This window comes from Poecilia reticulata, chromosome 4, assembly GCF_904066995.2.
Source record: "Poecilia reticulata chromosome 4, P_reticulata-male-v2, whole genome shotgun sequence".
NCBI lineage: Eukaryota > Metazoa > Chordata > Actinopteri > Cyprinodontiformes > Poeciliidae > Poecilia > Poecilia reticulata.
The window spans coordinates 1,783,096-1,810,650 of NC_088833.1; the positions used below are offsets into that span (position 1 = coordinate 1,783,096).

The 27,555-nt window shown below is 46.7% G+C and overlaps 1 protein-coding gene across 1 annotated transcript; it reads left to right on the forward strand.

The window, feature by feature from the left end:
- The first annotated feature begins 224 nt into the window (after positions 1 to 224).
- On the forward strand, positions 225 to 26,956 carry kifap3a (kinesin-associated protein 3a). Its single transcript, XM_081605930.1, has 20 exons — positions 225 to 421; positions 1,175 to 1,306; positions 1,841 to 1,986; positions 2,058 to 2,116; positions 2,197 to 2,338; positions 3,527 to 3,626; positions 3,821 to 3,945; positions 4,025 to 4,123; positions 4,236 to 4,414; positions 7,000 to 7,162; positions 10,559 to 10,659; positions 14,883 to 14,988; positions 15,098 to 15,210; positions 15,289 to 15,454; positions 15,968 to 16,093; positions 16,507 to 16,605; positions 18,393 to 18,478; positions 21,300 to 21,480; positions 21,558 to 21,648; positions 25,256 to 26,956. Exons 1-20 carry the CDS (start codon positions 372 to 374, stop codon positions 25,371 to 25,373), a joined length of 2,382 nt encoding a protein of 793 aa, XP_081462056.1. The 5' UTR covers positions 225 to 371; the 3' UTR covers positions 25,374 to 26,956.
- Positions 26,957 to 27,555: the final 599 nt, after the last annotated feature.

Consider the following 27,555-nt stretch of genomic DNA (forward strand, 5'->3'; position numbering starts at 1 on the left):
CATAGGAATAAAAAATGGCTGACGTGAAATTAGTCCTGAAGAAATGTTTCCCTTCGCTCTCACTCAATAAAAGTTTCCCTAAAACTTACATGAAACTCTGAAAAGCCATAACTAATCAAGTTATTGTCCCTACTTTATAATCGTTCTCGTTTTTAAGACCACTGAGCCATGTTTCTATTCTGTTCTCGGGTTTCTGAGGTGTGCATAACAGCCGCACCAGCAGGGGGCAGCAGCGGGCGCCCGCTCCGTTTCCGTTGGTAACCTCCCTGGCAACAGGCTGAGCTGACAAACAACATCCGCCCGGTCTGCATCCTCATCACCTTCAGGTGAAACTGACGAGAGGATTTTCTCCTCCGTGACGCCGCAGTTCGATGTCTGACATGGAGAACCCGCCGACCGGAGAGCCGCGCTACCTGAAGAGGTGAGGCCGGAAACGTGACGTCTACTGCTGGGCTCGGTTCGGTTCGGTTCGGTTCGGGTGCCGCCTCCTCACAGCAGTTAAATAAGATGTGATTATATCTCAAGCTTCACGGTTACAGGTCTCTTTAAATAAATAAATATAAATCTTTTTACGTGTAAAAGCTCGTTTTGGACCGTGAGAAGCGAGACGTTGTCTGAAACGTGTTACCATGGCAACAGCAGGTGCGGTACTTCCTGCTTTTCTGATAGTTTATGTTTTCTGTGTTGCTGCATCTGAGAATAATAATAATTTACAAAGCCGGTTTGTAAATTACTTTAAGTCTTTTATGATCATCTTAAACTAAATCCCTTTAAAATGTTTCCTTTTTTTGTAAATCTACAAACTTCCATACTTTATAAATAGTATATTTTTGTTTAGCATATCTGTATCTTGATTTATATACATTTCATTTTTTTTTTATACAAATAGACAGTAATTGAAATTAATGTTGCTGGCAATTTTTTTTACACTTAACACTCGGGTTAAATAAAAAAAATATATATAATTTTTGCATAAATTCATTGATGAAATCAATGAAATGGGGATGAAACATTTAATAAAACCCACGAGTATTTGCTGAATATTGGCATTAATTTAAATGAACGGTGATGTTCATGCATAATATTTCTATGACGGTAAAGTAATATTTTTGGGGTTAGAATCTGAGGAAGTTTTGGATTTTATTTTCTCCATTTCCTGTTTCTGGGCCTGCAGGAGGGTGAAGGGATGCTCTCTGGACGTTCACCCCACTGAGAAGGCTCTGGTGCTCCAGTATGAGGTGGAGGCGACCATACTGGGAGAACTGGGAGAACCGATGGTTGAAGAGCGAAAAGACTGTCAGAAGATGTGAGGAAATTAAAGTGTTGAACTGAAATGACTCAATTTTAACCTGGGATGAACCGATCCACGTAGTTCACTTCTGATACCTGAGGTCTGGTATCGGCCGATCTGTTACAGAAGAACAGATGGTTTTACTTAAACATTTATTTATGAAACTTAAATATACTGAATTACAAATGTATGTGATAAATTCACAGAAACACGCCAGCAGCTTCACCAGCTGGTCAAACATGTAAACAACTTTAATCTGTTCAGTCAGTGAAGTTAGGAGCAGATGAGCCAAAACAAAATAAATAATAAAGAAACTGAAACTGACAGAAACAGCAGGTTTAGTCAGACATGTAAAAATAATCGGTAACAATCCTTCTTTCTAATGCGCTGCGTAATTCTGAAAATAACTTGGAATAAATAATAGAGAATGATGTTGCAACAGGTATAGAATGAGACTGAATAGATCAGCATATCACCGATAATATCAGGGTGATCAGATATTATTATCTCTAGTTTTAATAGCTTTAATGAGTCGAGTGTCTGTTCCAGGATCCGCCTGAAGAGCCTGAACGCCAACACGGACACGGCTTCTCTGGCCCAGAAGGTGGTGGAGGAATGTCACCTGATCCATCCGTCCAAGCTGGCCGAGGTGGAGCAGCTGCTCTTCTACCTGCAGAACCGGAAACAGAGCAGCGGTACCAAACCCGCCTCACTTCCTGCTCGCTGTGTCTGGATCCGGCTCTCAGCTGATCCATGTTTTCCACAGACAACCAGGAGAAGAAGAACATCTCGCCTCGGGACTTCACGCCGTACGCCGGAGTGGAGGTAGGAGCCGACGGTCTGACCGCCGCAGTTCCTCTGCAGCGTCCGGGTCAGCCGGGTCAACCTGTTCCCCTCTGCTGCAGCTGGACGAGGAGGCGAGCATCGGCAGCATCGACGAGTACGTGGAGCTGCTGTACGAAGACATCCAGGAGAAGATCCGCGGCGCCGCGCTCATCTTCCAGCTGGCCCGTAACCAGGACAACCTGGAGGAGCTGATGCAGCACGGTAACGGTGACGCAGCGCAGTGTAACGGTGACGCAGCGCAGTGTAACGGTGACGCACCACGCTAAATGTGACGCATCACGCTAACGGTGACGCAGCATGGTAACGGTGACGCAGCGCAGTGTAACGGTGACGCACCACGCTAAATGTGACGCATCACGCTAACGGTGACGCAGCGCAGTGTAACGGTGACGCAGCGCAGTGTAACGGTGACGCAGCGCGCTAACGGTGACGCACCACGCTAACGGTGATGCATCACGCTAAATGTGACGCATCACGCTTAACGGTGACGCAGCACGGTAACGGTGACGCACCACGCTAAATGTGACGCAGCACGGTAACGGTGACGCACCACGCTAAATGTGACGCATCACGCTAACGGTGACGCAGCACGGTAACGGTGACGCACCACGCTAAATGTGACGCATCACGCTAACGGTGACGCATCACGCTAACGGTGACGCAGCATGGTAACGGTGACGCACCACGCTAAATGTGACGCATCACGCTAACGGTGACGCATCACGCTAACGGTGACGCAGCACGGTAACGGTGACGCATCACGCTAACGGTGACACAGCATGGTAACGGTGACGCACCACGCTAAATGTGACGCATCATGGTAACGGTGATGCAGCACGGTAACGGTGACGCACCACGCTAAATGTGACGCATCATGGTAACGGTGATGCAGCACGGTAACGGTGACGCACCACGCTAAATGTGACGCATCACGCTAACGGTGACGCAGCATGGTAACGGTGACGCACCACGCTAAATGTGACGCATCACGCTAACGGTGACGCATCACGCTAACGGTGACACAGCATGGTAACGGTGACACAGCATGGTAACGGTGACACAGCATGGTAACGGTGACGCACCACGCTAAATGTGACGCATCATGGTAACGGTGATGCAGCACGGTAACGGTGACGCACCACGCTAAATGTGACGCATCATGGTAACGGTGATGCAGCACGGTAACGGTGACGCACCACGCTAAATGTGACGCATCACGCTAACGGTGACGCAGCACGGTAACGGTGACGCACCACGCTAAATGTGACGCATCACGCTAACGGTGACGCAGCACGGTAACGGTGATGCATCGCTGAATGGTGACGCACCGCGGTAACGCTGACGCAGCGCGGTAACGCTGACGCAGTCTCTGTCTGCTGTTTGTTCCAGAGGTGGTTCTGGGAGCGCTGGCCAGAGTGCTGAGAGAGGACTGGAAGCAGAGCGTTGACCTGGCAACCACCATCGTTTCCGTCTTCTTCTGTTTCTCCAGGTAAACGCAGGAAAAAGTGGCGCTGCTGTCAGATATGAATAATTTGAGTAATTCTGACCGACCTGAAACAGGAGAAGTTTGGTCTGATTTCCCTTGGTGAGATAAGATGCGTCTCTCTATCTAGTGTATGTAAACTTGTGGTTTCACTGCAGCTTCCAGGTTTAGATTCCTGGATTTCTCTCCCGTCTTCCCAGCTTCTCCCAGTTCCACAGCCTGGTGACCCACTTCAAGATCGGCGCCCTCTGCATGAACATCATGGAGCACGAGCTGAAGCGCTTCGAGTTGTGGCAGGACGAGCTGCAGAAGAAGAAGAAGGCCGATATCCTTTAGGCCGCCCTGCAGCCGCGCGCAGCTGATTGACGTTCCGCCGCAGGTCAGAGCTCCTTAACGAGATTCACCTGACGAGTTCCCCGACAACCAGAGTCTGAGGAAGGATCACGACAAGTCGCTGAGGAAGTACCAGAGTCTGCTGGCCAAGCAGGAGCAGCTGCTCAAAGGTCCAAACCTCCAGGCCTCCAGCTGCGACCTCCAGCTGTGACCTCCAGCTGCGACCTCCAGCTGTGACCCCGCCCATCCAGGTGAACCTCTGTCTGCTCCTGGTCTCTGCAGTGTCTCTGTATCTGCTGCTGAATCTGGCTGAGGACACGCGGACGGAGCTGAAGATGAGGAACAAAAACATCGTCCAGATGCTGGTGACGCTGCTGGAGCGCGACGACCAGGAGCTGCTGCTGGTGGCCGTGTGCTTCCTGAAGAAGCTCTCCATCTTCCTGGAGAACAAGAACGACATGGTGACAGAAACACGAAAACTACAACACAGAACAACACGGCAGCAAAGACGGGAGGAAAAACAAGGGGGAGACGGAGGGTCTCCCTTCTTCTTCTGTTTTTCTTCTTCTTCTTCTGTTTTTCTTCTTCTGTTTCCCTTCTTCCTCATCTTCTTCTCATCTTCTTCTTCTGTTTCCCTTCTTCTTCTTCTTCTGTTTCCCTTCTTCTTCTTCTGTTTCCCTTCTTCCTCTTCTTCTTCTTGTTTCCCTTCTTCCTCATCTTCTTCTTCTGTTTCCCTTCTTCTTCTGTTTTTCTTCTTCTTCTGTTTTTCTTTTTCTTCTTCTGTTTTTCTTCTTCTGTTTTTCTTCTTCTTCTGTTTCCCTTCTTCCTCATCTTCTTCTGTTTCCCTTCTTCTTCTTCTTCTGTTTTTCTTCTTCTTCTGTTTCCCTTCTTCCTCATCTTCTTCTGTTTCCCTTCTTCTTCTTCTTCTGTTTTTCTTCTTCTTCTGTTTCCCTTCTTCTTCTTCTTCTTCTTCTGTTTTTCTTGTGCTTATTTTCAGATCTAGTCTAGAAAACATCTGTTGACTCGGATCAAAACCAAAATGTTTGACCTGAAAGTATTTAAACATTAAACAAAGTTGTAAAAGTGACTCCGAGCTTCCAGCACGTTGGTTAAAGTTTGTGATATTTTGTTTACACCAAATTAAAAAACAACCTCAGTAAGTTCAGATTAATCATGGAGGAACTTTGATCCGCTCCGATTCACAGAATCCGTTTAATTCAGACACGCTCCAGACGTTCCCTGCAGGATCGACTGCTTAGGGTCAAACTACACAACCTCAGACTTTGACTAGGACACTCCAGTTTCTTTGTCTTTTCTTTTCATTTTTGTGTCTTTCTGCGTTTTCTTCCTTTCGTTTTCTGTCCCTGTCTTTTGGTCAGTCTGTTTTCCTGTCTTCTCGTCTCCCGTTCTGTTTCTCTGTGGTTTGGATCAGACGTGGCTTTCTGAGGCCTACTTCGTGCCGTCAGACGGGTCCAGGCCTCCATCAGGCTCGGCTCGCTCATCCTTCCTCAGGGTTTCGTTAAAGCTGCCCAGCAGGTCGTCGCTCCAGTTCTTCCTCTCGCGTTCTGATTGGACGTGAGCCGGCCAATCAGAACACAGACCTGCTGCGAAAGCGTCGCCTGATTGGCTGTTGAAGTAATTTCTTGTATTTATTTGTTCTGTCGCCTTCTGCAGTGAATGTGGATCGCTCCCAGAATCCACCTGGTTCTGATCAGCCGGCGGGTTTTTATCAGAACCAGACCCGTTAGGACCCGATTTAATCTGCATCTTTGATTCAGAGTGAATGTCCAGCAGGAAGGTTCTGGTTGGCTAACGGGTCGGGTGCCTGACCCGGTGGTTCTGCTCAGCGGCTGGACCCGGGTCGCTGCTGATGGAAGCAGAACTCCGGCTGTAATTGATCCAGGCTGGTTAAGCTGCTCTGCTGGTTCCCACACAGTAGCAGCAACTGGTTTAACTGGGAGCAGGTCGGGTCAGAGCAGCTTCTGAACTGGTGGCTGCGCTCTGATCCGATCAGAACCGGGTCCACTTCTGAGCCGAGGCGTTCAGCAGCTCAACGCTTCCACCTGCAGGACGGGAGGAACAGCCCAGGTTCTGAGACCGGGTAGCAACCGGGTTCCGGATCTGGTTCTGACTTTGGTTCTGGTTTCGGTTTCGACTCTGGTTCTAAACAGGAAGCCTCTGCGTGTCTCTTTCTCTCCTCCTCCTTCTCCTCTTCCTCCTCCTCCTCTTCTTCCTCCTCTTTCTTCCTCCTCCTTCTCCTCTTCCTCCTCTTCCTCCTCCTTCTCCTCTTCCTCCTCTTCCTCCTCCTCTTCTTCCTCCTCCTCCTCCTCTTCCTGCTCCTCCTCCTCGTCCTCCTCCTCCTCTTTCTCTCCTCTTCCTCCTTCTTCCTCCTCCTTCTCCTCTTCCTCCTCCTCCTCTTCTTCCTCTTCCTCCTCCTCCTCTTCCTTCTCCTCCTCTTCCTCTTCCTGCTCCTCCTCCTCGTCCTCCTCCTCCTCTTTCTCTCCTCTTCCTCCTCCTCCTCTTCCTCTTTCTTCCTCTTCCTCCTCCTCCTCTTCCTGCTCCTCCTCCTCCTCTTTCTCTCCTCTTCCTCCTCCTCCTCTTCCTCTTTCTTCCTCCTCCTTCTCCTCTTCCTCCTCCTCCTCTTCTTCCTCCTCCTTCTCCTCTTCCTCCTCCTCCTCTTCTTCCTCCTCTTCTTCCTCTTCCTCCTCCTCCTCTTCCTTCTCCTCCTCCTCTTCCTCCTCCTCCTCCTCCTCCTCTTCCTTCTCCCCCTCCTCCTCCTCCTTGTCCTCCTCCTCCTCTTCTTCCTCCTCTTCTTCCTCTTCCTCCTCCTCCTCTTCCTCTTCCTCCTCCTCCTCCTCCTCCTCTTCCTTCTCCTCCTCTCCCTCTTCCTGCTCCTCCTCTTCCTCTTCCTGCTCCTCCTCCTCGTCCTCCTCCTCCTCCTCCTCCTCTTCCTCCTCCTCCTCCTCCCCGCCTGGTTCTGATGTTTTGGTCCTCGTTGGTCGGGTCGGGTCCAGCCGTGTTCTGACCGCTCTCCCTGTCCCCCCAGGCGGAGGCGGCCGCCGTGGAGAAGCTGGCCCGCCTGCTGCCCTGCGCCCACCGGGAGCTCCAGAGCGCCACCTGTCGGCTGCTGCTCAACCTGTCCTTCGACGCGGCGCTGCGCGGCCAGATGGTCCAGGCCGGCCTCCTTCCCAGGCTCTCCTGGCTGCTGGGTGAGCGGTCTCCGTGGTTACGGGCATCACGTCTGGGCGGGGGCTCTGGAGCGTCTCCGGGGGCGGATCCGATGGCAGAAAGTAATTAACGGAATGTATTTGTTAGAATAACACGGCAGAACCTCGGCGCTCAGCTTGTTTTTGCAGCAGCGAGTCGGAGAAGCCAAGGAGTCTTCAGAGGTTCGGGGGGCAGGAAGTTCCCTGAAATATCGCGCCGCCTCACAGTTGTGACACTGTTGGGTCGGCCTGAGTCAGCGAGAGTCCGCTGGGCTCCGCACGCCGACGCCGGCGCCATCAATCATCCGCCGGCTTCCCGCCTTTCATCCGCCGCTCCTGTAAGGAGAGGAGAGCCTTTGTGTCCAGACCTGGCGAGAGGTCGTGACCCCTGGAGATCAGATCCCCTCCCGTCTGGTCCAAACCGCCGCCGGCCTGAAGGAGTCCTGGTTCCTCCGGCTGGATTTTTCCCGCCCCGGATGACTCCGGACCGCTTCCGACCCGTCTGCTGCCGCTGCTGAGCAAGCTCTGCGCCGGCGGCAGCTTCAGCCACCGACAGCAGAACTGGCTCACATCACGTCAGACAGCAGGGACTGAAACATAACCATGAGCCAATCAGAGCTGTGCAGGAACGGCCATGTGACCCTTTAAAAAAGAAAACATCATCATTTTTATAAAAACATCTCAGAAATCTGCCAGTTTTATCGAATCATAATGTTTTTAGGTTTTATAATCAAGAGAAATATGAACATTTTTACCATGAAATGACATTTTTCTCCGCAGGATGCTGATATGAAATCATTCCAAAGAAACATTCCCGACTGGATGAAACTGGATATTACTGGAAATAAAACTGGCTAAAGCTGCTTTTATTATTATTATCATGTCCATATTTCAAAACATCTGTTGGTTTTAAAGATTCTGTGGAAAATCCAAAGATCCGCAGACAGCAGATCCCTACAGAGAGACATAGATATAGATGGCATAGATTCTGAAATCCTGACAGTTAAACTTACTATCACAACAATAAATAATAGAATTTGTAGTTATTTCTTAATTCTACATAATATAATCAATATAAATTTGGACTAAATGCAATAAAACTTGACCTTTAATCGTTTCAGTCCAATAAAATCAGGAATTAATCATCTTCATTTGTAAAAGTGGGAAGACTTTAAACCAGTAAACCGTCCATTCACACCGGCCCAGTTCACTCCGGTCTGCTTGTCTATAAACTCTGGTCCAGTAAATGAGGTGTGAGCGCTAATCGACCTCTGACCTCTGGTCCTCCAGACCTCGTCTGGGTTCGGTTGAAGTGAACTCTGGTTCGGTTTGAATGTGAACGCCAAGCGGACCAGAGACCGCTCCAAAAGCAGGAAGTGGACTACAGCGCAGGGCATTCTGGGTAAATCCAACCAAAGCTAACGTGCTAGCCTAGCGCTAGCAGCAGAAATCCTCCAACCGCTAAAATCCTCCATCTTGTTTCCATCTGGTGAAGAAGGAAGTTGCTCTCAGTGTCTTCAGAGGTTTTTGTGTCGTTTCCTTCAGTGGTTCTTGGTGCAGCGCCCCCACAGGCCAGGAGGGGAACAGGTTGGTTTGACTGGAGGTGGAGTAGATGTTCTGGTTCCAGTAGAACCGGGTCGGCCGGACCGTCCGGAGGAAAACACCTTAATGTGTGCTCTGGTTCTGGTTCTGGCTAATGAGAAGCAGATGTTCTGAAAACTGAGACTGAAACTTATTAAAGGCAGTAAAATTGATGCTTCCTCCTGGTTTCCCAATTAAAGTGACAGCAGAACTCACCTTCCCTCCCTGGGCCCCATGTGGTTCTGATTCTGACCCGCCGTACGGACAGGGACCGGTTTAAACCGGGTCAGGCCGGTGGGCGGGGCATGGCGGGGCGCCGGTTCTGGTTCGGTGATAAACCGCTCTCTTAACACATCAGACTGCACTCTGAGGCCCGTTAATCCTCCGGGTCAAACCCATAAAGCTGCCGGGTTCTCTGCTGGTCCGGTTCGGTCCGGTCCAGTCCGGTCTCTGTCTGCCTCCCTGCAGCTGAGCTTTAAACGTTAAAGAATCTGCAAATCTAATGATCAATGATCAATAATCAGGCACAAACTGGATAAAACATTGTCAGTAAACATTCAGCAGGAATTTATAACCTCCCCAATAATCCCAGGAAAATCCTCAAAGGTTTTGAAACGTCAAATAAAATCACAGTTTATGATCAAAGCTGTAAAATGAGGAAAACGACGTCTCTGTTTCAGTCGCTCAGGTTTAATTCTCTGCCTGTAAATATGTTCGATACACAAACAGTTTTGGAAACGTGATCCGGCATCGTGAGTCCCGTTGTGTTTTGGAATAAGTTCATGGTATTTTTACATATTATTACCACTATCATTGTTTGTCTTGTTTTGTATATTCTGTTTTTAACTTTATTTAAACAAAGATTCTGCTGCTGCAAATGAATTTTCCCTTTGCAGGACAGTAAAGGCTGTTTCTGTTCTTCTACATTTAATGGTTAAATTTATGTTAATTATATTATTTACCTGCATCTGTCAGACACTGAATGGTAACACAGCGCATGAATGAATCAGATTTACTTTTGATAATTCATGAAGAAAACAGCAGCAAATGGCAACAGATGACAACAAACAGCAACAAATGACAACAAACAGCAACAAATGACAACAAACAGCAACAAACAGCAACAAATGACAACAAACAGCAACAAACAGCAACAAATGACAACAAACAGCAACAAATGACAACAAACAGCAACAAATGACAACAAACAGCAACAAATGACAACAAACAGCAACAAACAGCAACAAATGACAACAAACAGCAACAAATGACAACAAACAGCAACAAACAGCAACAAATGACAACAAACAGCAACAAATGACAACAAACAGCAACAAATGACAACAAACAGCAGCAAACAGCAACAAATGACAACAAACAGCAGCAAACAGCAACAAATGACAACAAACAGCAGCAAACAGCAACAAATGACAACAAACAGCAACAAATGACAACAAACAGCAACAAATGACAACAAACAGCAGCAAACAGCAACGGCAGCAAACGGAAGCAAACGGCAGTAAACGGCAGACCTTTAGGACCAACGTAAAGATGAAAGCAGCCCAAAGTGTAAAAACCTGTTTGTTTTGAGCCGACTGTAGTTTTCTGTTCTTTACTGTCGGCTGCTGAGCCGTGAGAAGCTGCAGCCGCCTGCGGTTGACCTCCGACCCCCGGCTGTTAAACAGTCCATTCAGGCCGTTAATATTTGTCCAGGAACAGTGGGCCCCTCCTGGATGTGGTCGGCGGCGTCCTGCGGCGCGTTGCGGGACAAGCGGTCATTCATGGCTGACCCGCCTCCTGCCTGTGTTTGTGTTGCAGCTGACGAGGCGCAGAGGCAGCTGGCCATGTGCGTCCTGTACCACATCAGCATGGACGACAGATTCAAGCCCATGTTTGCTCACAGCGACTGCATACCGCAGGTAAGGCTGGCTAACGTCGAGGCACGAACCCAGCCTGACATCGGTTCAGGTTCTGACCGGGTTCTGGGTCCGTTTTCCTCTCGACATGTTTGACATATCAGCTTTAAACTTAGGATTAGCCGTTTGAAGGGGAATATAAATGATTTCCAATGAATCTGCAGACACAGTGATGCACCAGCAACAAAGAGCCGCCATTTATATAGCAGCGTGCAAAACCCAGCTTTTATTTTGATAGTCCACTCCAAAAACAAATTGACAAATTAGCATTAATATTTAGCTCTACCTAATATTTATAGCTGAATATTTAGCTTACTAGTTAGCTTGCTAATTAAATATTTAGTTTGGCCAAAAATTTAAATAGCTTCAAACTAGAAATTTAATTTAATTTATACTTTTTAATTTGAAGCACACCAAATATTTTGTTAGCAAGCTAAATACCTAGTTTGCTAACTAAATAGATAGTTAACTAACTAGTTGCTAATTAGGTAACTAACTAATTAGTTAGCAAACTAATTACTTAACTTGCTAAGTAGTTTGAAGCTAAATAAATATTTACTTAACCAGCTAGAAAACTAGCTTCAGATGTCAGTTTAAAACTAAATACTTAATTAGCAAAATAGTTATTTATTTTACAAATTACATGTTTAGTTAGCAAAACTGATTTTATTTGGTATGAAGCTAAACATTTAGTTTCGATCTGGATATCTAGAGTCCTGCTAAATATTTACCTTGCTAAATAAGATTTAATTTGTAAAATTAATCACTATGTTGCTTATTAAGTATTTAGTTTTAAGCTATGACATTTATAATTGTATTAATAAGTTTGACTTTTAAAAATCCATCCTTTTCCCCCCATAACCTAAGATATTACGGTGATGTTTTCAAACGGCTCCCCGCTCAGAGAGAAGGAACCCAGGTTCTGTCTGCGGTTCTGGTCCAGATCAGCCCAGAATCAGATTCCCTCTGTGGGAAAACAAAGTTTCCCCCTCAGGCTGATTCGCTCGCAGCGTTTGGAGCGTTGGCTGCTGCGACCTGGGCGCTGCGCTGCAGGCGCTCCCTCCTGACCCGGCCGACCCGGTCGCCGGCCGACCCGGTCGCCGGCTCCTCTCCTGTCAGCCGATTGGCCGGCGCCGCGCGGCGTTAGCTTGCTGGGATTGGGTGTAAATGCTGTCCAGATGTGGATGTGAGGCTCTGCTGTTTGTTCAGAAGGTCGAGTCGGCAGCAGATCAGAACCTCGGCAGCGTGACCAGGATGTGACCTCTGACCTCGGCCCCGCCTCCCTCGCTCTCACTGATCCTGCTGAGAGACTTGGACTAAATGAAAGAGATGAATGTTTCTTCTCACATCCACAGCAGAGATCCTCAGACTTTTAGTTTGAAGAGGAAACGGAGCGTAAAATCAGACAGACAGAAATATTCATTCCAGTCTTTGGGGAAACTCAGCATAAATAAAGATGAGCGCATTATCCTGAAGAGACGGCAGGACATCAATTTGTGATTATTGTATTTCTGTGGGTCGTTTGCAGCCAAAGGGAAAAGGAAACGTGACCAAAACAGATCAGATTGTAGGACGTTAGCAGCTGATTGAGGCTCGTGGGTTAAAACGTTCACAAGGTTTATCTTCAGTTTTATGACCTGAATTTTTTAATTTTACGTGATTTTTTTTCATGCCTTCAGAATCTGAGCTTTGAGAAACGTGACGTGAAGGAAAAGTGGAGGAGCGTTTATCTGGTAGCGATGATGACATGACGGGTTCAATGTGAAGAATCAGTTTTTGTTGACGTGGGAAGTGAAGCTCGGAGGAGCGTTCGGCCTCCTGAATCAGTTTTCTGCAGATGTTTTCCTCCGTCGGCTGCTGGAGGCTCTGCTCTGAAAACACCAGTTTCATCCATTTCTACAGATCCTCAGTGGGATTCAGGTGCAGGGTGGACATTTATCGATTTATCGTTATTTAAAATACCCTTTAATTGTCCTTACTGTCGGGATTCATAGTTTTCTTTTTTTTTTCACCGGAGTTTAATAAAAGCATCAATAAAATGCCAATAAATGTGGAAATGCAGCCATGTTGTTCAGTTAACAAATCGCTGTTTTGAACCTGCCTGGTCCTGAAGAGACGCGTTACGGACGGGAATCACTGTGACACACAGTCATAAACTAAACTTTTATTATAGCAACAGTACCACCAAATATTGTGATAAAACGTCTGAGTGCGTACCGCCCCTAACTAAGGTCTGGACTTTGACTAGGCCATTCTAACTGACTGGATGTCCTGCTGGAAGGAGAGAAAGAAGGAAGGACACACTTTTCCTTCTGTTTGTGTTTGTAATGTGAAGCAAACATTGAGGTTCAAAGGTCATGAATACTTTTCAAAGCACTGTAAACATGTATTCTGCCTGATTGTTGACTTTAGTCCCAGAAAGTCTCTGCTGACTCAGCAGATCCGTCCGGGTGTGAAACCATCAGTAATAAACTTTTCTGTTCCCACCTTTCCTCCACCGAGGCTCCGTCACTGATCTGACCCCCCCACCCTTCAGTGGGGTCACCGTCCAGGAGCAGCAGCGAGGCGGAGCAGGCTGCGGGCCCCCGGCGGCCCCCGGTGGCCGTCTGCGGTAAATGAGCAGACGCAGGTGCCAGAGAGTCTAGACGAGGCTGATTTGGGATCCGGGGCCCCCGGTATGTGATACCTAACCCCGGCCCCGCTGACGCTCCTGATGCTCAGCTCCTCACAAGAGGAGGAAGAGCTGCACCTCCTCCAAGCCTCCTCCTCCTCTCAGCTCAAAGCCTTTTCTGTTTAATGTTAAATCAGACAGAGGAGACGGGCGGACCGGTGGGAGGATTAGCATGAACTAGCATAATGAGCTAGCATAAGGCGCTAGCATGAACTAGCCGTCTCAACTGCAGATCTCCAACATGTCCGGCTTTGATTATCATGTTTCTACTGAACTAGAACCAGGAACTGATTCATTCTGACTGATTCCTTTAGAGCTGCAGCCTAACGATTCATTAACCGGTAATTTATGATCAGTTATTATTATAAATCTCTGGTATCTCCATCGTTGTCTCTTTTTGTCGTTTGGATCAGATTACTGATGAGTCGTGACCCTAACCCTGAGCGCTGATTCCTGCTGGGTTAGCGCAGCTAGCTTCAGCTAGCTTCAGCTAGCTTCAGCTCCCTCAGCCTGGATTCATCCGTCAGACTCAGACCTGTTGGGTTTATTCATGATGATGAAACAAACAGCTTCTGCAGGACGTCGGATACATTTAGCTTTAAACATTAAACTAAATGATCGGCAGCAGAAGAAATGATCAGAGTCGGTTCAGTCTGGAGGAGTTCAAATGTCTTTCACTGGAATCTGTTTGTAGGATGAATCAAAATCATGATCAAATCTTCACAATAACCATAAGCAGTAAAACAGTCTGGGTCCTTCCTCCCTCCCTCCCTCATATTTTATATTTAAACCCTGAGTTCAGTCTGACATGTTTAAAGTTTTACATATTTTGATAATATCTAAAATAATTTTTTTCATTTTTTTAAGTTGATCTCTTCCCTCAGTTGTTCACATGACAGAATCCTCTTTTCTTCCTTTGGTTAATTTTTTCTAGCTGATGCTTAAAATGACCTGTTTTCAAAGGAAATCTAAAAAATTCTCAGTCTGAATAAAACAGGAAGTTAATGACGTCCACAGCTTCCTGTCCTTCCTGTTCCTGTTTGTTTAAAGATGGATGCGGAGCGGTTGTCTTCTTGGGGGGCCAAACAGAGTTGAGCTTTGTTTGGTGGGCGGGGCCAATCTGCACGAGCCAATCAGAATGCTTCTGATTGAATCAGGAAGATAAAAAGTGATATCCTGCTCAGGAGTTTCAGTTTGATCTGTTTCTGACCAGCCAAGAGGCCCCGCCCAGTTTAGGCCCCGCCCGGTTTAGGCCCCGCCCAGTTTAGGCCCTGCCCTGTTTAGGCCCCACCCTCTGCACATCTAGCCCCGCCCTATTTAGGCCCCGCCCACTTTATGCAACGCCCCGTTCTGGGTTCGAAACTGGAGTTGAACTCTAATCGGGTCAAGTTTACCTTTGGGATTGTGGGCTGGGATTTTAAAAATCCAAAACTTTAATGTTTGAGAAATGTTCAGATGAGACGTCTCCTGTGATTGGCTGGTTCTGACCCAGATCAGATCGGGTTGGATGAAGCATCTACCTGACCCGATGATGATGATGTTTGTTGTCTGGCAGTTGATGAAGATGATGCTGGGCAGTGAGGAGCAGCTGGACGTGGCGCTCGTCTCGCTCTGCATCAACCTGGCCGCCAACCGGAGCAACGCTCAGGTGTTCTGTGAAGGTTTGAGCTGCTCGACCAGAACCGACTGACCAGAACTGACCCATCAGACCCGACCAACCAGAACCAACCGACCCATCAGAACCGGTCCCAGCGTCTCCTCCCTGCCCAGGGAACGGCCTGAAGCTGCTGATGCGGCGGGCTCTGAAGCTGAAGGACGTTCTGGTGATGAAGATGATCAGGAACCTGTCTCAACATGGCGGAGCCACCAAGAACCTGTTCCTGGTCCGTTTCCGTGTCCGTCGGCGTCGCTGCGGCGCCTGAGTCCCGGTTAGACGTTTTGTTCTCGTCTGGTCTCTGCAGGACCACGTTGGCGACCTGGCGGCCCAGATCGGCGAAGACGAGGCCGAAGAGTTTGTGATCGAGTGCCTGGGAACCCTGGCCAACCTGACCATCCCGGACCTGGACTGGGAGTTGGTTCTGAGGGAGTACGACCTGGTTCCGTACCTGAAGCGGCGCCTGAAGCCAGGTGAGTGTCTCCAGACCGCCGTGACCCCGCCGTGACCTCCGGCTGCCATCGCTCAGGCCCGGTTATCAGCCAGGAGTCGACTGAGGATGGAGAAGAGACACGGCTTCCCTCCTTATCTGGAGCTTTGATGGCCGCTGACCTCTGACCCCGCCTTCATCTGTCCTGGGTTCATCTGAGCGCCTGATGCCTGCCGACCAGAGGGAAGGTCTGCAGGTCGCGCTGCGTTCAGGGTCCAGAGGATTACAAACGTTTCTCTATTTCACTTTAACCAGAATATTAAAAAACTAAACAACCTTCCGGATTTACATAACTGGAAACTTTCCACACTGGAGGGAAACAGTTTTAGGTGAAAGGTCAGAGGTCAGGAGATGTGGTTCTGCTTCCAGGCTGCTCCCTGCCAACACAAAGCATCTTATCTGGAAAGAAATGTGGAGGAACGCAGTGGAGCGGCAGCAGGAAGAATCAGACTTCCGGCGCTGGGCGGTTTCCTCCTGACGCTGCGTTTCCCGACAGGCTCAGCTGAGGACGACCTGATCCTGGAGGTCGTCATCCTGATCGGCACCGTCTCCACGGACGATTCCTGTGCCGCCATGTTGGCCAAATCCGGCATCATTCCTGCTCTCATCGATCTCCTTAACGGTGAGTCGCCGACTCTTCCTGTCAGGTTTCACCTCCAGCTGCTGGAGCCGTTTAAACTCGTGACGTCTTTTCAGAAATTACAGTTTTCACTCAGGTCTTTACAAAGACCTACTAGAGCGAATGTAGAAAGAAAAGACGGCAGTTCTTAACATTCCAACAAGAAAATTCCAGAGTTTGAAAAGTCAAACATTTCAGATTTCTGAAATTCTTCCAAATTTTTAAATTCCCAAATGTTTTCTAGATAATTTGTGTTTTCAAACTCAGAAATTTTCAAGTTTTTCTAGAAAATGCCTGAGATCTTTTGGCAGAAATGAGCTGTTTTTCTGTCCGTGGGGGTTTTGCTCCTTTGTGGAGATGATGATCTAGAGAAACGTTTCCCGGAGAGCTGAGTGTTTGTCCTGTTTCTGCTTCAGCCCAGCAGGAGGACGACGAGTTTGTCTGCCAGATCCTCTACGTCTTCTACCAGATGGCGTTCCACAAGGAGACCAGAGACGTCATCATCAAAGACACGCGTATCCTTCACGCTCCGCTGGAGGAATTCATCCCCATTCATCCCCATTGATCCACATTCATTCATCCTCATTCATCCTCATTACTCCCCATTCACCCCCATTCATCCTCATTATTCCCCATTCATCCTCATTCATCCTCATTCATCCCCATTCATCCTCATTATTCCCCATTCATCCTCATTACTCCCCATTCATCCTCATTATTCCCCATTCATCCTCATTCATCCTCATTAATCCCCATTCATCCTCATTCATCCTCATTAATCCCCATTCATCCTCATTAATCCCCATTCATCCCCATTCATCTTCATTACTCCCCATTCATCCTCATTCATCCTCATTCATCCCATTCATCCCCATTCATCCTCATTAATCCCCATTCATCCTCATTACTCCCCATTCATCCTCATTCATCCTCATTATTCCCCATTCATCCTCATTCATCCTCATTAATCCCCATTCATCCTCATTCATCCTCATTAATCCCATTCATCCTCATTCATCCTCATTAATCCCCATTCATCCTCATTAATCCCCATTCATCCCCATTCATCCTCATTACTCCCCATTCATCCTCATTCATCCCCATTCATCCCCATTCATCCTCATTATTCCCCATTCATCCTCATTCATCCCAATTTATCCTCATTACTCCCCATTCATCCTCATTCATCCTCACTAATCCCCATTCATCCTCATTCATCCTCATTAATCCCCATTCATCCTCATTACTCCCCATTCATCCTCATTATTCCCCATTCATCCTCATTCATCCTCATTAATCCCCATTCATCCTCATTCATCCTCATTAATCCCCATTCATCCTCATTAATCCCCATTCATCCCCATTCATCCTCATTACTCCCCATTCATCCTCATTCATCCTCATTCATCCCCATTCATCCCCATTCATCCTCATTCATCCTCATTCATCCTCATTAATCCCCATTCATCCTCATTAATCCCCATTCATCCTCATTAATCCCCATTCATCCCCATTCATCCTCATTACTCCCCATTCATCCTCATTCATCCCCATTCATCCTCATTCATCCTCATTACTCCCCATGCATCCTCATTCATCCTCATTAATCCCCATTCATCCTCATTAATCCCCATTCATCCCCATTCATCCTCATTCATCCTCATTAATCCCCATTCATCCCCATTCATCCTCATTACTCCCCATTCATCCTCATTCATCCTCATTCATCCCCATTCATCCCCATTCATCCTCATTCATCCCCATTCATCCTCATTACTCCCCATTCATCCTCATTCATCCTCATTCATCCCCATTCATCCCCATTCATCCTCATTCATCCTCATTCATCCTCATTAATCCCCATTCATCCTCATTAATCCCCATTCATCCTCATTAATCCCCATTCATCCCCATTCATCCTCATTCATCCTCATTCATCCCCATTCATCCCCATTCATCCTCATTACTCCCCATGCATCTTCATTCATCCTCATTAATCCCCATTCATCCTCATTAATCCCCATTCATCCCCATTCATCCTCATTCATCCTCATTCATCCTCATTAATCCCCATTCATCCCCATTCATCCTCATTACTCCCCATTCATCCCCATTCATCCCCATTCATCCCCATTCATCCTCATTCATCCTCATTCATCCCCATTCATCCTCATTCATCCTCATTCATCCCCATTCATCCCCATTCATCCTCTTTAATCCCCATTCATCTCCATTTATCCTCATTCATCCTCATTCACCTGACAGTGTTTCAGGAAATCTCCTCCTTTACTCCCGACACCAGAAGCTCCGGCGTACTTCGTCGACCTGATGCACGACGACAACGTGGCCATCCGCCGAGTGTGTGACAACACCCTGGACATCATAGCGGTGAGTGGCGCTGCCGGAACGGCTCCCCCTGCTGGAGGAGGGCGGTAGTCTGTCCATGATGATTATGAGTGACTGATAGTTTTAAAGGTTCTGTTGGGTTGTACCAGGTACTGGTTCCTCTTAGGAGCTCATTTTTATCTGTGGTCACTGAAATCCTTCTTTTCTTCGTTGGTTTCCCAACCTCCTGAATCCTCTGAACAGAAAAAATTTATAATCTTTATTCTTCTGCTGCAAGCAGAACCAGGATGTTATCAGCGAGTCCCCACCAAAATAAAAGCATGATGAACAGAGATTAAAGTAATTTTCTACAAGTCCAAGTCAAGTTTCTGAAAACGTAAACATTTTCATCCTTCTAGGCGACCTGCAGGCTGCATGACTGTAACTTCATTTAACCGTTATATTTGAATAGTTTTTCATTTAGGAGTAACGAAGCTGCAGCAGGAAGAGATGAAACCCGTTTTATTTTGCTCAGTTAGTAACTCTACTTCCTGCTGGGACTCCGTTAAAGTTTTTATTGCGTTCATCGCTAAATTGCAGTTAATTAATCTGTAATTAATTATTAACTGCTTTTTAATCAAAAACTACATATTGACAAAATAAGCAACATTTTAATTCAGAAAAGGTATGAAATAAATAGACATATTAGCTGAACTACAGAGATATTTATTCTTTTTAATCTGTTGCTGATTATTTAACCATCAGATTCAGGCTTTTATTTACATAATTAGTGGTAAATAGATCCTCAGTTTTACGGGTTTTTCCGAGAGAGAAGCAGGAAATCAATTCTTCTCGTCTGAAACCTCTTAAAACCTGATTTCAATTTGTTTTCTTAATAAAATCAGAAATGTTAGATATTTTTAATATTTCATTGTGTCCTCCTGATGTTTGACCATCCGTCCGTCAGACGGCGGACCGGCCAGTGATTGACGGCTGCGGTTCGCTGCCGGCCGCAGCGTGAGCGCTGCCAGACCTCAGATCAGCGTAATTATCTGCAGATTAAAACCAGGCGGCCAATCGGACCGAAGGAAGTGTTTCATTTAAATTATCAGGGAGGCGATTTACGCTGCGCCACATGAGAGGCAGGAGGGGCATCTGGAGTGTGTCAGGGGCCGACGGCGCCGTCAGGGGAAAACACACACACACACAGGCACACACACAGAGACACACACACACACAGGCACACACACAGAGGACACACACACACACAGGCACACACACAGAGGACACACACAGAGGACACACACAGAGAACACACACACACACACACAGGCACACACACAGAGGACACACACACACACAGGCACACACACAGAGGACACACACACACACAGGCACACACACAGAGGACACACACAGAGGACACACACACACACAGGCACACAGAGAACACACACACACAGCGAACACACACACACAGCGAACACACTCCGGGGCCAAGAGTCCTGAAAGACTCACCTTTGATCAGAGCAGCTGAGGACAAACGCAGATTCATGGAGACATTTCTAGAAGCTCCAAACAGGAAGTAGACGAGCTCTCACTGCTGATCAATAACCGATTAGTGTCACTAACCCCAGCGCCGCCGCTGGCTCAGCTCCTGATGAGGATGAAGATGAACGCTGCGTGATGAAGACTGGGGTTCGGAGTATTGAAGCTGCAGGGAAACAAAATATTTCAACAAAAATCCTTCACCCATAGAAACAAGATGGCTGACAAGGTTAATCACAGATTAATACTTTTAGTGTCAAATCACACAGAAATGGACTCTTAGAAATCATTCCTTCAAATAATGTTTGGATTTTTCAAGATGGCTGACATGATTGTCGTGGAAAATGAATTTTCACACTAAAATCACCAATTAGATGAATGTGAGTCCAAACATTCTGAACTACAGCAATCATGTAGATTGTCTTGGTCTTTTTCAAAATGGCTGCCATAGTGATAACAGAGAACATTTGTTTACTTTAAAATCAGCAGAAATTATTCCCAGTGGTGGGCAAAGCTAACCAAACAGTTAGCATCGCTAACTGCTAACACGCTAAGCAAGACCCTAAGCTATGCTCATGCTAACCCATTACACATATGAAAATTAGCAGCTAATGCTAAACCTCTATGCACATTAAAAAGCTGAGCAGAAGCTAACCGCTAACCGCTAAGCCACCGTCACTCGTTTCAGTTTCGGTCTGTGATTTTCAACTTATTATTATTAACGTTGAATGAATAAGTCAACAAAAAGTCAAAAACATGTAATGTCACACAGAGTTCATCCAGCTCTGCAAAAACACAAAGTCTTACCAAGAAGTTTTGGTTTCTAGTGCAAATATCTGTAAATATCTTGGTTCCCTTGAAATAAGATAAAACTAACTTACAGGTAACTTTTCAGGAAACTATCAGAGCTTAATTTAATCAAATAATTCCTTAATTTTGATGAAAAAGTTCTAGTTCCTCCGAAAACTGGGAAAAAATGTCTTTTTCAGTGAAGTCAGGGAAATGGGTAACATTTTATGGCAATAATTGGTTTAAATCAAAAATGGTGGCCATCTTGAAAAATGGCCACCATCTTGAAATTCAAGTGGCTAATGGGAAATATTAGGAAAGTATGATGATGTATATCTTCCAAGCTAAATGTTTAGCTTGCTGACTTAAGCTTCAGAGTTTGGACTTTATCTGTCCAGGCAGCAGAAGAACCAAACCAGACTTTATCTGACCGAAGTGTTAAAACGGATCCCGAGAGTTGAGCTTCCAGAAAGCCGTAGTCCTTCCCATAATTCCTCTGGGTGTTCATCTGCAGCCGAGTCGTCTGTCCCGCTTCGCCTCTCCTCAGGAATACGACGAGGAGTGGGCGAAGAAGATCCAGACGGCGAAGTTCTGCTACTACAACAGCCAGTGGCTGGAGATGGTGGAGAACCGCCTGCTGGACGAGCCTTTCTGGTCCGGAGACGACGGGGAGTCCTTCAGCGGGAACCGGGACGTGCTGGAGCGGCCGGACCTGTTCTACGCCGCAGGTACCCGGAGCCTTCAGAGCCCCGTGGGGGAACGGACCCGGTGTTCGGTTCGGGTCTGAGTGTGTCGTGTCGTTCAGACGGGATTCTCTCCGGAGACGGATCCATCAGCCCCAGTTTCTACGCAGACATCCAGAGCAGCGAGCTGGGAGAGGCCGGAAACCTGAGCAGGTATCCAACACGCCGAGCGGACGGTCCACAGAGGCATGATGGGAAACTTAGGGCCAATACCAAGGTCCGATATTTATATCGCTAACCGATATTCTAGATATTTCTCTGCCGTTTAGAAACCATGAACTGCAGGGATTCTAATAATGATCCAGACTGTCAAACTACAGAGCTTCAGAAGTCGAGTTTGAACAAACCTTGGAGTCACAGCAGGGCCTAGTCAAAGTGCAAAACCAGGAAGTGGAGTAGAAGAAGTGGGTCAGGCAGGATGTGGTCGAGGAAATGCTGCATTAAAACACTTCAGGCTCACCGAGGGGGCGGGGCCAGAAAGTAACCAATGAAGTAACTTGTAATCTCAATTAGTTACTTTCAGCATGATCTAATCGGTCATCAAAAGTTACTTTTTCAAGGTAGCTATGACATCACAGCACATGACCACAACCAGGCCAGAATAAACATCGGTTGTTATCATCGTTTTACTAATCGGACCGGTTCCGATGTTATTGTCCCTAATCCTGCCTGGACTGTCCGGCCTGAAACTCAATGTTCGTTAGCAACCACTGAAGTCTGACCGGCGCCGGTTCCCCTGCCGGCTGACCGGGTTATCGGACCGGTCCCTGAAGGCATCGCTCCACCCTCTGAGAAGCTTTGAGAACAAACACTCTCCGGCCGCCTCCGCGGCTCCAGTAGATCTACCCACTCCATTCCCAATCCCATTCCGACATTCCGGCCTGAAACTTAAAGCCGATGGCTGGGAATTAAAAACTCATTGCTGTTATCACCAGAACCGACCTCGGGTTTCCTGCGAGTCCCCAGCACCAGGCAGCAGCTGATGGGATCCACGGCTGAGTTGATGGATCGTTTGGGAAATCCAGAGTTGATTCAGAGAAATTTGTCCCATTATCGGAGCGCTGCTCGTGTGAGACGAAGCTCCTGTCGGCAGGAATGTTTTCCTTGGCCGCGGCCGGGTCCAGAACCCGATCCGAGCAGACGACAGACGCTTCACCTCCGTGGTGTTTGTGTTTTCCCGTTTTCCCGTCCGTCAGCCCGTCTCTGACAGCCCGGAGCGGCGGGGGAGCCGCGCGCCTTTCATTTGGACTCAGCAGAATAATCAGAGCCAGCTCTGCCGCCGGTTCTGAACCTCGTGAAACACGGTGTGAATCGGACCTCAGAGAGCCGGGCCGGAACGCGTCTGAGTCCGTCCACAGGAACGCTGAATGAACATCACCTGATAGAAACGATAAAATGATTTTAAGGTTCTTCCTGCTTTAAATAGGCCGATTTCCAGTTTCCTGAAGTTTCAGTTCCAGAACCGAAACGTAAAGAGTTTAAATTGAAACCATGAAGCAGGTTAGAGGAAGGAGGAGCTGATCAGGCCTTTCTACAGTCTGTCATTCAGTAAACAGATGAACGTTTTCATGCAAAATTACTGAGTAGACGTATAAACTGAACATCAATGTTTATTGTTTTTAATCTGTTATTTAGGTCAGATAGGCTAACTCCATTAGCACCACTTGGACACAACAGTTTTTCCAATCAGGTCATTTAGAAGCAGAGGCCCGAGAGAAGAAGACGCTCCTGACGCTCCCGACGTTCCGACGCTCCGTTTAGCTGTAGGGATGTATGAGGCAGATACATGGGAATACAAATGTTCTCTCCGGAACCTGTTTAAAAAGAAAGGAAGGAATTAATGGATTAAAATTTTAAATGCGTTAAAATGTAACTATATTTATTAACCAGTTTTTCACTGTAAATAGAAACTGACAGGTTTGAATCGGCTGCAGATTTAAACCAGGAAACACGTTTCACTTTTCTGAAACATTCAGACTGCTTTCATTTCTATAAAATCCTGCAGGTTCAGTTTATAACTGGGTGGATAGGAACAAAAAACACAGGAAATTTATGTTGAATTCTGATTAGCAGTAGTAGTTTTTGTGGTTCGTCAGATTTTAATATTCTGGTGAAATGTTTGGTAGACGATGAACGACGCTCATCATTTTCACCACTGGGACGTTTTGACTCCATCCACAGGAACTGCAGACAAAATGATGGAAAATTAATTTCCTTTCTCAGGTATCCTGGCAGCTGAAGGTAAAACTGAGGAAATAAATTTCCTCTAATGCGGATTCTTAAGGGGAAGTGTCTCAGATCCTCCTCCTGGTCTGGTCCGGTCCGGTCCGGATCCCGCCAGGATCAGAGCTTCACTGTTCCTCCTTTAGCCCAAATCCCAAATGCTGTCTGACAGCCGTAGCGTGTGGAGAGGGAAGGGACATATTTCTGCCCCGGGATGGAGGGATGAGGGGGAGGGAAACACGGCGGAGGAGGAGAAGAGGCGCTGGAAATAATTTAGAGAAAAACTCGTCATGACTGCAGCGCGGCGGGGAAAACCAACCAGCTCGTATTTTAGCCGGACAGGAAGAGAAACGCTCCCACCTTCTGGAGAAATCCCAAAAGTTCTGGATGTGAGGTCACGATGTGAGGTCATGTGGAGCTAACCCCCCCCACCCTCCCAGGGCCTTCCTCCTTCTCCTCCGTCTCCATGGCGATCCCCTCCAGCCATGAACTCCTGGTTCCCACTCCCACTGTGGACGGCTGGAACGTTCCGGGCCCCTGCTGGCCCGGTTCATGGCTGGAGGACGGGTTGGGCCCAGAGGAGGTTTGGGAGCGGAGTGAGAGCTCCACCTAGTGGTGAGTCCCCGTCTCTGCAGCTTCAGCTATTCTGAACTGTGGAGGTTTAACCTTCAGGGTCATGAAGACGGTTCCGAGGTCGGCCCTCTGTCAGCCGGAGGTCATCCAGGGTCAGAGGACCCAGAGAAACTGATCCGTGTTTATCTTAGTGATTACTGCACAGCAGGGCCGGGACCAGCCCTCTGGGGCCCTGAGCACATTTTCATTTGGGCCCCCAGCCAACCATGAGCTTCATCATTGCTAAGCTACAAGCTGCTAGCATTAGCATCATTTGTACTTAGCTTATATCATACCAGTGTAATTATGGTGACTGATTTTAACTTTTACAGAAATAACAATCTGAAATAAAAACATATAACTTCTGAAACACAGAGTGGTTTTTAGGTTTGCCTTGTTATTATTATTACTTTTGGAAAGTAACATCATCACCAAGTTGCAGTAAAAAATATAAAGTTTGACATCCTTCATTTCCCCAACAGAGGCAGAAGGAAGAGATGAAATATTTTAATATGGCTGTAAGAATAATAGAGAAAATGTTTGTCCATGTGCAAAGATAAAGATCATTTTATTTATATAGCACATTTCCAGCAACAAGGCCAGAAAAACACTTTACAGCATTTAAAGTAAATACAGACAGAACAACAAACCAAAGGAAAGAAGGAAAAGCTGCTAATGTTGATCCAAAGTAAATAAACTAGAAACTCGATGCATAGTTTATATTGTTCAATAGGCTGAGACATTTTGACCTGGTTGCAGCTGCTATACTGGGCTTGGACTAGGCCTTAATCTGTTTATTAATCGTGATTATTTTGATGATGGAACTTTACGAAATGAAATGTTTAGTTATTGGTTTTAATAATCATTGATTTGATCTGCTGCGTTCCTGAAATGTTCTGGTTCTGGTTCTCTCTTTGTCCTTCAGCAGTTTGGACCAGTTCGTCCCGTCGGTTCCGGTTCTGGTGGACCGACCCGTCAGCGACCGGAGTTTCCGACCCGATGAGCGGTTCTTCTACAGCTACACCGCCAACGCTTCCCAGTGAAGCCGGATCCTTCCCCGTGGTCTCAGACTTGGACTAGGCCTTCTGGTTTTTACTCTGTGTCTCTGTAACAAACCAGAACCTGGATGGGATCTGGTCCGTCTTAAACCTGCGGTGGGTCAGGGGTCAAAGGTCATTCGTGTTAAGGGTTTCTAAGTGTTTGGGTCTCATTCCCCTGACTGGCCTCTAAGAGGCGCTGTGATCAGAATCATTTAATCTGATTCTGTAATCCACCGGTCCTCCAGCGTGTTGAACTCTGGCTCACCTGGGTCTAGTTAAAGCCCGTTTGTGTGTGTGGTTTGTTCTGGAGTTGTCCAGCAGGGGGCTCTCACTGCCTGACCAGTCGTTCCTCTGCCGCCATGTTCTCCTGTGTTTCCTGTTTTTAGGAATGACCTGAATGTCCTTCAGTCTCGAACCTGAAGCTCAGCGAATCAAATGGTTTAATCCAAACAGTTTAAAACGGTTTAATCCAAACAGTTTAAAACGATTTAATCCAAACAGTTTAAAATGGTTTAATCCAGTTTAAAACGGTTTAATCCAGTTAAAAACGATTTAATCCAGTTTAAAACGATTTAATCCAAACAGTTTAAAATGGTTTAATCCAGTTAAAAACGATTTAATCCAGTTAAAAACGATTTAATCCAAACAGTTTAAAATGGTTTAATCCAGTTTAAAACGGTTTAATCCAGTTAAAAACGATTTAATCCAGTTTAAAACGATTTAATCCAAACAGTTTAAAATGGTTTAATCCAGTTAAAAACGATTTAATCCAGTTAAAAACGATTTAATCCAGTTAAAAACGATTTAATCCAGTTAAAAACGATTTAATCCAAACAGTTTAAAATGGTTTAATCCAGTTTAAAACGGTTTAATCCAGTTAAAAACGATTTAATCCAGTTTAAAACGATTTAATCCAAACAGTTTAAAATGGTTTAATCCAGTTTAAAACGGTTTAATCCAGTTAAAAACGATTTAATCAAACAGTTTAAAACGATTTAATCCAAACAGTTTAAAACGATTTAATCCAGTTAAAAACGATTTAATCCAGTTAAAAACGATTTAATCCAAACAGTTTAAAACTATTTAATCCAGTTTAAAACGATTTAATCCAGTTAAAAACGATTTAATCCAAACAGTTTAAAACGGTTTAATCCAAACCGTTTGATCAGTTTAGACCAAATGGAAACTTTCATGTCCTGATTCTCCTTTTACAGCTGAGACTGAAGGATCCAGAGGCCGGTAACCTGGGCTTACCTGGTCCGTTACCGTGGCAACTGCAGCCAGGCAACCAAGATGCCCCTGATCAAAACAAGTAGAAGCAAAGATCTGGATGTTCGGCAGAACCAGAACCGGGCCAAAAGAGAACCTTTAAATTTCTGCAGATGATCATAAAAATGTAGATTTTGATTTTAGATAAATTGGAAATATTGAAGATTTAAGGAATAAAGAGCAGCTGATGTGTCAGACATAAATATATTCATTACATGTATTTAATGTTATTAATCTGCATTATTTAATTTATAAATGACATTTTGAATTAAAGAGGAAAAAACTCCAGCAGTGAAAATAAAAACTATTTTATGTTTTTTCTGTTTTTATGGATTCAATATTTTGACTTAATATTTTGTCCAAAATGTTCCGACTGTGAGGACGTCTCCGGTCCGCCGTCCTGTCCAGGCGGCGCCACAGGAATCCGACCCGCTCCGATCTGACCCAATCCGGACTGACCCGGTCCGGTCTGATCTGACCCGGTCGGATCTGACCCGGTCCGATCTGACCTAATCCAGACTGACCTGACCCGGTCCGATCTGACCTGATCTGACCCGCTCCGATCTGACCCGGTCCAGACTGACCTGATCCGGTCCGATCTGACCTGATCTGACCCGCTCCGATCTGACCCGGTCCAGACTGACCTGATCCGACCCGGTCGGATCTGACCCGGTCGGATCTGACCTGATCTGACCCGGTCCGGACTGATCCGGTCCGATCTGACCTGATCTAACCCGATCCGGACTGACCTGATCTGACCCGGTCGGATCTGACCCGGTCGAATCTGACCCGACCCGGTCCAATCTGACCCGGTCCAGATCTTTAAAAATGTCTGGCTGAATTCACTCTTGCCTTTTGGCCTCGTTGGTTCTGATGCAGCGGGTCCAGTGTTTATGGGTGTCCAAAGGGCGGCGCG

What these genes read in the sequence shown, in the direction of transcription:
- kifap3a (XM_081605930.1), top strand. Translation starts at nt 372, where the DNA reads ATGTCTGACATGGAGAACCCGCCGACCGGAGAGCCGCGCTACCTGAAG. An exon ending in GGAGGAGCTGATGCAGCACG is followed by an intron (nt 2,339 to 3,526) that starts GTAACGGTGACG and finishes TGTTTGTTCCAG; the next exon opens with AGGTGGTTCTGGGAGCGCTG. An exon ending in GAAGCGGCGCCTGAAGCCAG is followed by an intron (nt 15,455 to 15,967) that starts GTGAGTGTCTCC and finishes GTTTCCCGACAG; the next exon opens with GCTCAGCTGAGGACGACCTG.